The sequence below is a fragment of the Somniosus microcephalus genome, unplaced genomic scaffold (assembly GCF_052327205.1).
Source record: "Somniosus microcephalus isolate GS21.2 unplaced genomic scaffold, FLI_Smic_1.0 unresolved_chr3, whole genome shotgun sequence".
Lineage (NCBI taxonomy): Eukaryota > Metazoa > Chordata > Chondrichthyes > Squaliformes > Somniosidae > Somniosus > Somniosus microcephalus.
Window position 1 is genome coordinate 10569146 of NW_028225181.1, and position 13871 is coordinate 10583016.

Sequence of the window (13871 nt, forward strand, 5' to 3'; positions counted from 1 at the left end):
CGTCTCTCTCTCTGTCTCCCAGTCTCTCTATCTCTTCCCCCAGTCTCTCTCTCTCTCTCTCTCTCCGAGTTTCTCTCTCTCCCCGTCTCTCTCTCTCTCCCCCCTCAGTGTCTCTCTCTCTCTCTCTCTCCCCCAGTTTCTCTCTCTCCCCCAGTTTCTCTCTCTCCCCCAGTCTCCCAGTCTCTCTCTCTCCTCCAGACTCTCCCTCCTCCAGTCTCTCTCTCCCAGTCTCTCTCTCTCTCCGTCTCTCTCTCTCCTCCAGTCTCTCCCTCCTCCAGTCTCTCTCTCTCGCCCCCCAATCTCTCTCTCGCTCCCCGTCTCTCTATCTCTCTCTCTCTGTCTCCGTCTCTCTATCTCTCTCTCCCCAGTCTCTCTCTCTCACTTCCCCATCTCTCTCTCTCTTTCTCTCTCTCTCCCCCGGTCTCTCTCTCCCCAGTCTCTCTCTCTCTCCCCAGTCTCTCTACTCTCTCTCCCCCCAGTCTCTCTACTCTCTCTCTCCCTCTCCCGTATCTCACTCTCTCCCCGTCTCTCTCTCTCCCCCTGAGTCTCTCTCTCTCTCCCCCAGTCTCTCTCTCTCTCTCTCTCCCAGTCTCTCTCTCTCCCCCCCAGTCTCTCTCTCACCCCCAGTCTCTCTCTCTCTCCCCTCCAGTCTCTCTCTCCCCCAGTCCCTCTCTCCCCCCATTCTCTCTCTCTCTCCCCCAATCTCTCCCTCACCCCCCAGTCTCTCTCTCTCTCTCCCCCACTCTCTCCCTCCACTCTCTCCCTCTCCCCCCAAGTCTCTCTCTCTCTCTCTATCCCCATCTCTCTCTCTCTCCCCTCAGTCTCACTCTCTTTCCCCCCCAACCCCCGGTCTCTCTCTACCCCTCCCAGTCTCTCTCTGGCTCTCTCTCCCTCTCTACTCTCTCTCCCCCGTCTCTCTCTCTCCCCAGTCTCTCTCTCTCCCCCATTCTCGCTCTTTCTCCCCCACTCTCTCCTTCTCCCCCCAGTCTCCCTCTCTCTCTCCCCCACTCTCTCCCTCCATTCTCTCCCTCTCCCCCCAAGTCTCTCTCTCTTTCTCTCTCTCTCCCCACCTCTCTCTCTCTCCCCTCAGTCTCTCTCTCTCTCCCCCCCACCCCCCCCGGTCTCTCTCCATCCCCCCCAGTCTCTCTTGCGCTCTCTCTCCCTCTCTCTCTCTCCCCCCAGTCTCCCTACTCTCTCTCTATCTCCCCCGTCTCTCTCTCTCCCCCAGTCTCTCTCTCTACCCCTCAGTCGCTCTCTCTCTCTGCCCCCTCAGTCTCTCTCTCTCTATCTCCCCAGTCCCTTTCTCTCTCCCCCAGTCTCTCCCTGTCTCTCTCCCCGCCTCTCTCTCTCCCCCCTCAATCACTCTCTCTCTCTCTATCTCCCCATTCTCTCTCTCTCTCCCCAGTCTCTCTCGTCTCTCTCCCCCCAATCTCTCTACTCTCTCTCTCCCCTGTCGCTCTCTCTCTACCCCAGTCTCTCTCTCTCCCCCTCAGTCGCTCTCTCTCTCCCCTCTCAGTCTCTCTCTCTGTATCTCCCCAGTCTCTCTCTCTCTCTCTCTATCTCCCCATCTCTCTCTCTCTCCCTCTCTCCTCCCAGTCTCTCTACTCTTTCTCTCTCCCCGTCTCTCTCTCTCCCCCCGTCTCTCTCTCCTTCCCTCTCTGTCTCTGTCTGTCTCTCTCTCCTTCCCTCTCCCTCTCTCTCGTCTCCCCCTCGTCTCTCTCTCTCTCTCTCTTGCATCATGGGGGGCGTTTCATTCCATGTGTGGGCGGGCCTAATCCTGCAGCCTCCCAAAACGTCGCCGCCATTTTTTAAATACCGACAGCGACAGCACCAGCAAAACAAACCCCCACAGTGCGGTCACTCGGGCCGGGCCTCACAACCACTCAGCCCGAGACACAGAGCGGAGGATCGGCAGCGGCCGGCCGTAAACCGCGCAGCCTGTAAACTGCCGTTATACAAAAAAACCTTGGCAACGCCGGGCTCCGCTAGCTACTCTTCTATATATATATAACTAGCTGGGGGTGCCCGGTGGTGCCGAGGCTTTTTTGAGGGCATGTTGTTGTTGGGGGGAAGAGACCGAGCGAGTTGGGGGGGAAGAGTGCGAGCGAGTTGGGGGGGGGAGAGAGCGAGCGAGTGGTGGGGGGGAAGAGAGAGAGAGAGAGCGACTGGGGGGGGAAGAGAGAGAGCGACTGGTGGGGGAAGAGAGAGAGCGACGGGTGGTGGAAGAGAGAGAGCGACTGGTGGGGGAAGAGAGAGAGCGACTGGTGGGGGAAGAGAGAGAGCGACTGGTGGGGGAAGAGAGAGAGCGACTGGTGGGGGAAGAGAGAGAGCGACTCGTGGGGGAAGAGAGAGAGCGAATGGTGGGGGAAGAGAGAGAGCGACTGGTGGGGGAAGAGCGAGAGCGACTGGTGGGGAAAAGCGGGAGCGACTGGTGGGGGATGAGCGAGAGCGACTTGTGGGGGAGGAGCGAGAACGACTGGTGGGGGAAGAGAGAGAGCGACTGGTGGGGGAAGAGAGAGAGCGACTGGTGGGTGAAGAGAGAGAGCGACTGGTTGGGGAAGAGAGAGAGCGACTCGTGGGGGAAGAGAGAGAGCGAATGGTGGGGGAAGAGAGAGAGCGACTGGTGGGGGAAGAGAGAGAGTGACTGGTGGGGGAAGAGAGATAGCGACTGGTGGGGGAAGAGAGAGAGCGACTGGTGGGGGAAGAGAGAGAGCGACTGGTGGGGAAAGAGAGAGAGCGACTGGTGGGGGAAGGGAGAGAGCGACTGGTGGGGAAGAGAGAGAGCGACTGGTGGGGGAAGAGAGAGAGCGACTGGTGGGGGAAGAGAGAGAGCGGCTGGTGGGGGAAGAGAGAGAGCGACTGGTGGGGGAAGAGAGAGAGCGACTGGTGGGGGAAGAGAGAGAGCGACTGGTGGGGGAAGAGAGAGAGCGACTGGTGGGGGAAGAGAGAGAGCGACTGGTGGGGGAAGAGAGAGAGCGACTGGTGGGGGAAGAGAGAGAGCGACTGGTGGGGGAAGAGAGAGAGCGACTGGTGGGGGAAGAGAGAGAGCGAGTGGTGGGGGAAGGGAGAGAGCGACTGCTGGGGGAAGAGAGAGAGCGACTGGTGGGGGAAGAGAGAGAGCGACTGGTGGGGGAAGAGAGAGAGCGACTGGTGGGGGAAGAGAGAGAGCGACTGGTGGGGCAAGAGAGAGAGCGACTGGTGGGGGAAGAGAGAGAGCGACTGGTGGGGGAAGAGAGAGCGACTGGTGGGGGAAGAAAGAGAGCCACTGGTGGGGGAAGAGAGAGAGCGACTGGTGGGGGAAGAGAGAGAGCGACTGGTGGGAGAAGAGAGAGAGCGACTGGTGGGGGAAGAGAGAGCGACTGGTGGGGGAAGAGAGAGAGCCACTGGTGGGGGAAGAGAGAGAGCGACTGGTGGGGGAAGTGAGAGAGCGACTGGTGGGGGAAGGGATAGTGCGACTGGTGGGGGAAGAGAGAGAGCGACCGGTGGGGGAAGAGAGAGAGCGACTGGTGGGGGAAGAGAGAGAGCGACTGGTGGGGGATGAGAGAGAGCGACTGGTGGGGGATGAGAGAGAGCGACTGGTGGGGGAAGAGAGAGAGCGACTGGTGGGGGAAGAGAGAGAGCGACTGGTGGGGGAAGAGAGAGAGCGACTGGTGGGGGAACAGAGAGAGCGACTGGTGGGGGAACAGAGAGAGCGACTGGTGGGGGAACAGAGAGAGCGACTGGTGGGGGAACAGAGAGAGCGACTGGTGGGGGAACAGAGAGAGCGACTGGTGGGGGAACAGAGAGAGCGACTGGTGGGGGAACAGAGAGAGCGACTGGTGGGGGAACAGAGAGAGCGACTGGTGGGGGAACAGAGAGAGCGACTGGTGGGGGAACAGAGAGAGCGACTGGTGGGGGAACAGAGAGAGCGACTGGTGGGGGAACAGAGAGAGCGACTGGTGGGGGAACAGAGAGAGCGACTGGTGGGGGAACAGAGAGAGCGACTGGTGGGGGAACAGAGAGAGCGACTGGTGGGGGAACAGAGAGAGCGACTGGTGGGGGAACAGAGAGAGCGACTGGTGGGGGAACAGAGAGAGCGACTGGTGGGGGAACAGAGAGAGCGACTGGTGGGGGAACAGAGAGAGCGACTGGTGGGGGAACAGAGAGAGCGACTGGTTCCATCCCTGCCTCCCCTTCTCCCCCCTGTCCTCTCCCCCTCTCCCCCCGTCCTCTCCCCTGTCCTCTCCCCCCCTCTCCTCACCCTCCCTCCCCACCCTCCCTCCCTCTCCTCACCCTCTCCCTCCCCCCTCTCTCATCTCCGTCCCCCCTCTCCCCTACCCACCTCTACCTCCTCCCCTCCCTCTCTCCCCCCTCCCCCCTCTCTCATCTCCCTCCCCCCCTCTCTCCCCCCATCTCTCCCCTCCCTCCCTCTCTCCCCCTTCTCTCCCACCATCTCTCCCCTCCCTCCCTCCCCTCTCTCTCCCCCCTCTCCCTCTCTCCTCTCCCTCCTTCCTCTCTCCCCCTCCACTCCCTCCCCCTCTCTCCTCTCCCCCTCTCTCCTCTCCCTCCCCCCCTCTCTCCTCTCCCCCCTCTCTCCTCTCCCTCCCCCCTCTCTCCTCTCCCACCCCCCTCTCTCCTCTCCCACCCCCCTCTCCTCCCCCCTCTCTCCTCTCCCCTCATCTACCTCCCCCACTCTCTCCTCTCCCTCCCTCCCCATCTCCTCTCCCCCCTCCTCTCCCTCCGCCCCTCTCCTCTCCCTCCGCCCCATCTCTCTCCTCTCCCTCCCCGTCTCTCCCTGCTTTACTCTCTCTCCCTCTCCATCCCCTCTCCTCTCCCTCCCCTCCCCTCTCCTTCATATAGCGCGTGAGGCCCAGCCGGACTCACCTTAGCTTTCTCCCTCCCTGTCCGTGGATCAGCACCTCAGGGCCGGCCGATGCGCGGGCTAGCGCATTGAGTCCCGGCCGGACTCACCTTAGCTGCGGTCCGGGCCGACATTGACGTGCGCGCGCGCTGACTCCTGCCCTCCCGAGCTGGTTTCAAGACGGCCGACGGGCCCGGTTGCCGGGGTAACCCTTCCCGCTCTCCAAGCCCTGTCCCCGCCGAGCGGGGAAAAGAGAGAGATGCCACGTCCTGTTTATGTCCCGTGACCCTCGTGGCTGACGCCGTTGCCCCAGGTAATGTGATGAACGGGGGGGGGGAGCTTAGCAGAAGCCGACAATTACCTAGCTCGGGCTTGGCTGGCCAGGAAAGGCCCAGGCTTTGAGGCCTAGGTTATGAGGCCTTACAAAAACTGGGAAAGGTAGGAGATAGAATCTTCAGATTCACAAATGAATTAAGTTTTTTTAAAAACAATTTTATAAAAGCAATTTTTTTTTGCTGAATTGTCGGTTTGAAAAGAAAAACGCAGAAAGCGGGAAAAAGAATGGAATCAAGATGGCTGACAGTCACCTCGGTTCAGAACGATATGGCCCGCCCACACACGCATCGATTGGTCGACCGTCAGGTCACCGAAGCGTAGGATTGGTCAATCGTCCCGTCACTCGACCGTAGGAGGGCCCGGCCGCACGCGCCAGGAACCCGGCGTACGATTGGTCGACCTCGATGTCACTCTATCGCAAATGAGATGATAATGAGTGGAATGTTGAACGTTTTTTGGATACCGCGGGCGCGATTTTTGTCCGGCCGAAACGTAAATACGCCTATGACCGGTCCGTAATCGTAAGCTTTCTTTTGACGTGACGCGCGTGTAGGTACGCTCTATAACTTTTGAACGTATAGAGAATGGACAGACAGACAGACAGACAGACAGAAAGAGAGACAGAAAGACAGACAGAAGAGCTCTTTTATATCGATATAAGATAGATTGCTCTTCTGTCTGTCTGTCTCTCCGTCCTCTATACACTCAAAAGTTATAAAGCGTACCTACATGCGTGTTACATCAAAAGAAAGCTTACGATTCCGGAACGGTCATAAGTGTATTTACTTTTCGGTGAGACGGTATCCAAAAACGTTCAAAATTCCGCTCATTTGCGGTTCACCAATCCTACGGGGGAATTAGCATTGAGTGACTATGATGTCGAAGAGCTGCTATGATGTCAGAGCAGTTTTTGTGCTGTCATAAAGAAATCAATGCTTTCACTGTGCCCAGCCTACTCAGCTGGGGTGACTCGGGTCGGGCCTCTTCCTCTCTTCTCTATCTCCTTCCCTCACTCTCTCCTTCTCTCTCTCTCTCCTTCCCTCTCTCTCTCTCTCTCCTTCCCTCTCTCTCTCTTTCTGTCTCTCTCTCTCTTTCCCTCTCTCTCTGTCTCTCTCCCCTTCCCTCTCTCTCTCTGTCACTCCTTCCCTCTCTCTCTCTGTCTCTCCTTCCCTCTCTCTCTCTGTCTCTCCTTCCCTCTCTCTGTCTCCTTCTCTCTCTCTCCTTCCCTCTCTCTCTTCTCCTTCCTTCTCTCTCACTGTCTCTCTTCTCCTTCCCTCTCTGTCTCTCTCTCTCCTTCCCTCTGTCTCACTCTCTCCTTCCCTCTCTCTCTCTCTCTCTCCTTCCCTCTCACCCTCTCTCTCTCTCCTTCCCTCTCTCTCTCTCTCCTTCCCTCTCTCTCTCTCTCTCTCTCTCCTTCCCTCTCTCTCTCTCTGTTTCTCTCTCCTTCCCTCTCTCTCTCCTTCCCTCTCTCTCTCTCTCTCTCTCCTTCCCTCTTTCTCTCTCTCCTTCCCTCTCTCTCTCTCTCTCTCTCCTTCCCTCTCCAAACGGGGTGATACCGAATTGCTAGCCCTCTCCCTCTCTTTCCCCCCAATCTCTCTCTCTCTCCCCGTCTCCTTATCTCTCTCTCTGTCTCCCAGTCTCTCTCTCTCTGTCTCCCAGTCTCTCTATCTCTTCCCCCAGTCTCTCTCTCTCTCTCTCTCCCCCAGTTTCTCTCTCTCTCCCCGTATCTCTCTCTCTCCTCCCTCAGTCTCTCTCTCTCTCTCTTTCTCTATCTCCCAGTCTCTCTCTCTCCCCCAGTCTCCCAGTCTCTCTCTCTCTCCTCCAGACTCTCCCTCCTCCAGTCTCTCTCTCCCAGTCTCTCTCTCTACTCCAGTCTCTCCCTCCTCCAGTCTCTCTCTCTCTCCCCATCTTTCTCTCGCTCCCCGCCTCTTTATCTCTCTCTCTCTGTCTCCCAGTCTCTCTATCTCTCTCTCCCCAGTCTCTCTCTCCCTTCCCCATCTCTCTCTCCTCCGTCTCTCTCTCCCCAGTCTCTCTCTCTCTCCCCCAGTCTCTCTCTCTCTCTCCCCAGTCTCTCTCCTCTCTCTCCCCAGTCTCTCTCTCCTCTCTTTCCCCCAGTCTCTCTACTCTCTCTCTCTCTCCCTCTCCCATCTCTCTCTCTCCCCCAGTCTCTCTGTCTCCCCGAGTCGCTCTCTCTCTCTCCCCTCAGTCCCTCTCTCTATCTCTATCTCCCCAGTCTCTCTCTCTCTCCCCCCAGTCTCTCTCTCTCCCCGTCTCTCTCCCCCAGTCTCTCTCTCTCTCACCAGTCTCTCTCCTCTCTCCCCAGTCTCTCTCCTTTCTCCCCAGTCTCTCCCATCTCTCTCTCTCCCCAGTCTCTCTCTCTCCCCCCTCAGTCTCTCTCTCTCTCCCCCCAGTCTCTCTCTCTCCCCCACAGTCTCTCTCTCTCTCTCTCCCCCAGTCTCTCTCTCCCCAGTCTCTCTCCCCCAGTCTCTCTCCCCAGTCTCTCTCTCTCCCCTCCAGTCTCTCTCTCCCCCAGTCTCTCTCACCCCAGTGTCTCTCTCTCTCCCCCACTCTCTCCCTCTCCCCCAGTCTTTCTCTCTCTCTCTCTCCCCACTCTCTCCCTCTCCCTCCACTCTCTGCCTTCCCCCCAAGTCTCTCACACTCACTCTCTCTCTCCCCATCTCTCTCTCTCTCCCCTCAGTCTCTCTCTCTCTCCCCCCCCGGTCTCTCCCTCTCCCCCCATGTCCCTCTCTCGCTCTCTCTCTCTCTCTCTCTCCCCAGTCTCTCTCTCTCTCCCCAGTCTCTCTCTCCCTTCCCCCGTCTCTCTCTCTCCCCCTCAGTCAAATCAAATTCAAATTCAAATTCAAATTCATATTCAAATTCATATTCAAATGCTTTATTGGCATGAAGGTTTACAGGGAACCATATTGCCAAAGCTTACATAACAAAAAAGTACAGGTTTCCAACATTCTGTAGGTGTCAAACAATTTTGACCTTCGTTGGGTACAGACAGTATTAATTTAAACAGTCGTTGGGTACATTCGGTATTGATTTAAACATTTTTAGAGCATATATGCTATGGGTGTGCTCGTTAGTCACTCACTGTTCCTCAGGTTGTGACATGTTGTTACATATTGGGCGCCAAGATATGGTCTGTCTCCTTCCCCCAGGACTATTCTTAATTTTGACAGGTCATCCAATTCTTTGAAATCTGGGGTTGTGAGGCTGAGCTTGTCAAAATATATGTTTCTTGTTTTGTTGAATTTTTCGCATTTTAGGAGGACGTGCACCTCTGTCTCAACCTCGCCGGCCAGACAGTGATCAGATATTCTATTTTCTTTAGGTTGCCAGGATTTCTTGTATCTTCCTTTTTCAATTGCCAGTTGGTGGTCGCTTAGTCTGTATCTGGTGAGGGTCTGTCTCTGTTTTGTGTCTCTGATGGTCGAGAGATAGTCTGCCAGTTTATATTCTCTTTTTAGGGCCCGGTAGCATGCTAATCTGCTTTGGCTTTTGGTTATTTTGTTCCAATGTTCCAGGTAGGTTTCTTTGCATTGTTTAATGATTTGGTTCACTCGGATTGGTGTTTGGAGAGCAGTGTTGGTCTGGGACTGGTCAGGGTCCGGCTGGGTAGTCTCTCTCTCTCTCTCTCTCTCTCTCTCTATCTATCTCCCCATTCTCTCTCTCTCTCCCCAGTCTCTCTCCTCTCTCTACCCCCATCTCTCTACTCTCTCTCCCCCGTCTCTCTCTCTCCCCAGTCTCTCTCTCTCCCCCTCAGTCGCTCTCTCCTCTCCCCCCTCAATCGCTCTCTCTCTCCCCCCTCAGTCTCTCTCTATCTCCCCAGTCTCTCTCTTTCCCCAATCTCTCCCTCTCCCCGTCTCTCTCTTTCTCTCTCCCCCCTCAGTCGCTCTCTCTCTCTCCCTCAGTCTCTCTCCTCCCACCCCCCCTCTCTCTCCTCCCACCCCCCTCTCTCTCCTCCCACCCCCCTCTCTCTCCTCCCACCCCACCACTCTCTCCTCCCCCCCTCTCTTCTCTCCCCCCTCTCTTCCCCCTCTCTTCCCCCCTCTCTCTCTCCTCCCCCCTCCCTCTCTCCTCCCCCCTCTCCTCCACCCCTCTCTCTCTCCTCCCCCCCTCTCTCTCTCCTTCCCCTTTCTCTCTCTCTCCTTCCCCCTCTCTATTTGCCTCTCTCTCTCCTTCCCACACAGACAGACAGACAGACAAACTCATTTATATATATAAAAATTATTTGTACTTTTTTCATAACAACATGCCCTCAAAAAAACCCTCGGCACTGTCGGGCACTCCAGCTAGTATATAAGTTTCTAGTTTTATCAATGAAGAACAAACAACAGAAAGTTATTTTCAATCTAATTTCACCCCAGGACTGAGATACCCATGAGATCTCACACTGACCATCAACTGTCCCTCACCATCTGCACTCTGTTCAACAGCTCGATCTGCAGGAGGAGGACGAGGGTGCCAAATGTTGCAGGTGCCCACGTGAACTGCAGCCTTAAACTTTCCCGGGCTTACGGCGTTCTGTAGCTGGGAAATAACAGTTAATGTTGAACATAGAGATCAGTCTGTGAGGAGGGAGGGGAAGGGTGAGAGTGAGCCGGACATCCCGAGAATCTGTGTTAATCAAAGTAAAACGGAGCACAACCTGCAGGGACACAGAACGAAGCCAGGTTTACAGAATCGCTGAATTCCAGCTTTAAATTTGCAGCTTGTCTATTGGACGAAGTGAAGCTGAGATTGTTGCTGCATTCTGTTACCTGAGCACTAACTGTTAGTCTAGAACAGGGAGGACTGTCTGTGAGCAGTGAGTTAGAGGGGAGGCTGGGGTTCGAGACAGGTGGGAACCTGGTTTAGAGAGGGACGAAAGTTTCCAGCCTGCATTTGGTGGATTTTCTACCAGGGGTTATTGGTGATTCTGGGGAATAAGCCGCTGTGTAATATTAACTGTACTTTATATTAACATGAAACATCTTTCTCTCACTCCTTCGCAGACTCTGCACTCACTGACCCATGTGAACATCACACAGTCCTGGAGGACACATGGAGGAGCACGGATTGTATTGAGACTCAGTGCACCGGTCATCAGAATTGGAAGTCAGATGAGCATCTCACCCAAGGGTGGTACAGATTTAAAAGGTAACATGAGGGGAAATTACAGATAATCTCGTCGATAACCGAGGAGTAAATGTACAAAATACATCAAAGCTTGCGAGTAAGAATATGTACTGCAGGGAGACCGAGAACATCAGTCAGTACAATGGGGCATGGAGTTTATATAGGGGAAGGGGAAAAACCGCAGTTTGCAGAGAGAAAGAGGGAGAATAAAGGGAGATACCCAGGATAGAGTGGAATGTAGAACGGGTCTGAGTATTAACAGTTACTAATCTCCAAGCTCCTGCTTTAGCCCTAAACAGCTATTTAACCCCGACCCCTAAATTGAAGAGCAGAAACACGGTGTGACCTTTCCCAACCAGTCAGTTCCCAGTCTTTGTGTCAGTTAATAAGAGCCATCAGTTCAGGGTCTGACTCTGTGATTGTTGTTCCAGTTCTGGTGGATGGGAGATTCCCGAGACTGAGGTTCCAAAGCATCGCTGCTCCACACAACGCCCAGGCTGGTTAAAGGGTAATTTCAGACTTTATAATCTCAGATTTACATTCACTGTCCAGCACTGTTCACTCGGTTGTATTATTCAATATTTATAAACCACATTTCAGGTTCTCATCCCACCGTGGGACAGGGAGAAGTGGAGAGGACAGTTTGTTTTACCAAGGATGGAAATCGCCGCTACGGGCCCCTGGAGATAAAGATCAAAAACTGCACCGGATACTTCGTTTATGAGTTGAAGCCAACACTCGGGTGGGACGCTGCTTATTGCACAGGTACTTGGGGGGGGGGAGGCAAAGGTCAGGAACTCGGGGGGTGAAGATATCAGGAACTCGGGGGTGCAAAGTTCAGGAACTCGGGGGACAAAGATCAGGAACTCAGGGGCAAAGGTCAGGAATTCGGGGGAAATGTCAGGAACTCGGGGGGTGAAAGGTCACAATTTGGGGGAAGTGTCAGAAACACTGGGGGGCAACGGTCAGAATCTTGGGGGGCAAATATGAGGAACTTGGTGGTGGGGTAATGGTCACTAACCGGTGAGGGGCAAAGGTCAGGAAATGGGGGGTGCAAATTTCTGAAACTCTGGGAGCAAATTTCTGGAAATCGAGCGGGAAAGGTCAGGAACTCGGGGGTCAGAAATCAGAAACTTGGTGTGGGGGCAAAGGTCCGAAATTAGGAGGGTCAAAGTTCAGGATATCAGGAGAGGGGGCAACATTCAGGAACGCGGTGGGGGGCAAAGTTCAGGAGCTCGGGGGGTGGCAAAGGTCAGTAACTCGGGGGTGGGGTCAACGGTCAGGATTACGGTTGGGGGAAAGTTCAGGATCTCGAGGGGCAAAGGCCAGGCACACACGGGGGGGGGAAAGTACAGGAATCTGGGGGGAGAGAAGGTCAGGAACTCGTTGGGGCAAGTCAGGAACTGCGGGAGGTGTAAAAGTAAGGAACTCGGGGGAGAGGTCAAATACTCGGGGGGAGTGAAGGTCAGGAATGCGAGGAGTGAAAGGCCAGGCACTCGGGGGTGAAAGTTCAGGAACTCGTGTGGGGGGGGGAAGCCAGGAACTCAGGGCGGTGGTGGAAGGTCAGGAACTCAGGAATGTAAGGTCAGGAAATCAGGATCCAAAGATCAGGATCTCAGGGTGGCGAATACCAGGAACATGGGGCAGTGGGTGGGTGGGTAAAGATCAGGGTCTCGGGGGGCAAAGATAAGGACTCGGGGGCGGTCAAAGTTCAGGAACGCGTGGGTGCAAATGTCAGGAACTCTGGGAGGCAAAGGTCAACAACTCGGTGGGGTAAATATCAGTAACTCGGGGCGGGGGTGGGGGCGCAGGTCAGGAACTGCAGGGGGTGAGATGGTCAGAAAATCAGAGTTGGGGAGAGAAAGTCAGGAAGTCAGTGCGGGGGACTGTGTAGGAATGAAGCTCAAGTATTCGAGTGGGAGTAATGAAGGTCAGGTACTCGGGGGTGGAGGTGGAGTGATGGCCAATAGATCCTCCCTGAGATGCGGTGATCAGAACTCAAGACAGGACTGCAGTTGGGGTCTTACTGGAAGAGTGGTTGTGTAGCCAGGACACGGGACACTGTGAGGCCACTGATAAGATATCAATATCCCAGAAGCTGACTGATATACCTATCAATTCATCCAATGAAAAGCGACGAGTTAAGAAAGTAACTATAGGTTTTTATTGGCTAAATAACAGAGCCCACCCTCGTGGGTGATCGGATCCAACAAGGAGGAATACCAGCCAGTCGACCACCTTTATACCTGGGCAGGTAGGTGGAGCCATGGGCGGAGTCAGCAGTGGTCAGCCCAGGTATAACAGTGTGACAAGAGGCGACCTCATATAGTGATACAACAGTGTGAACAGTGATAACCATAGAGTAACGATATAACAGTGATAACTATAGTGTAACGATAGTGAACGATAAAAGTGGTTTACCACACTGACTGCTGCTCACCCAATAACATTGTGACAGTAAAGGGACTGCGATGGTCTCTGTATTTAAATTGAATGTCAAGAATCACCAAGCGTGTGCTTGGCGAAGGCTTAGTTGAATCTGTACACGGGAGTGTGTTACTCTCCTCCCAGCAATCTATCTGGTGAAGTAGGGATAAATGGAACAATTTCGGGATGGCTGCGTGTAACTAGTGGAGTGCCTCAAGGATCAGTGCTTGGGCCTCAGCTTTTTACAATCTATATCAATGACTTAGATGTGGGGGCTGAATGGAATGTATCCATGTTTGTTGATGATACAAAGTGGGAAAGTAATTCATTGAGTCATAACGGCTCAGAAGGAGACCTTTCAGCACATCGAGTCCGTGCCTGCTCTCTGTAGAGCAAACAAGTTATTCCCATTACCCCGCTCTATCCCTGTAGCCCTGCAAGTTTATTTCCCTCAAGTGCCTATCCAGTCTCCCCTTTAAAACTTTGACTGTCTCCGCTTCCAACAATTCCATTGGCAGCGAGGTCCTGGTCCTCACCACTCACTGCGTAAAAAAGTTTTTCCTCACATCCCCCCCTGTATCGCTTGCCCCAAATCTTATATCTGTGTCTCCTAGTCCTTGTACCATCAACTAGTGGGAACAGCCTTTCCCCGTATAGCCTATCCAAACCCATCATAATCTTGTTCACCTCTGTCAACTCACCAGTCAACTTCCTTTGCTCTAATGAAAATAATTCCAGCTTCTCCAACCTGTCCTTGCAGCTAAGATCCCCCATCCCCGGAACTATTCTGGTAAATCGCCTCTGCATCTTCTCAAGGGCCTTCATATCCTTTCTAAATTGTGGTGACCAGAACTGGATGCATTATTCCAGTTGTGGCCAAACCAGTGCTTTATAAAGCTTCAGCATAACGTCTCTACTTTTGTACTCAATACCTCTATTTATGAAGCCCAAGATCCTATATGCTTTGTTAACCACGCTGTCAATATGTCCTTACCTTCAGGGACCTGTGCACTTTAACTCCCAGCTCCCTCTGTCCCTGCAGGCTGTTTAAAACTGTGACATTAAGTGTATATTGCCTCTCCCTGTTCCTTCTGCCAACAGGCTTCACCTCACACTTCTCTGTATTAAATTCCATCTGCCA

At 54.4% G+C, this 13871-nt stretch overlaps 1 protein-coding gene across 1 annotated transcript in view; it reads left to right on the forward strand.

Annotated features, from left to right (window-relative positions):
- LOC147091192 (uncharacterized) overlaps positions 1-13871 on the forward strand; it is a 511682-nt gene that overhangs the window by 50098 nt on the left and 447713 nt on the right. Inside the window, exons 3-5 of the mRNA XM_085976673.1 lie at positions 10180-10324; positions 10735-10811; positions 10904-11068. Of these exons, the coding sequence (XP_085832799.1) occupies positions 10180-10324; positions 10735-10811; positions 10904-11068 (387 nt within the window). The remainder of the gene's footprint in view (positions 1-10179; positions 10325-10734; positions 10812-10903; positions 11069-13871) is intronic.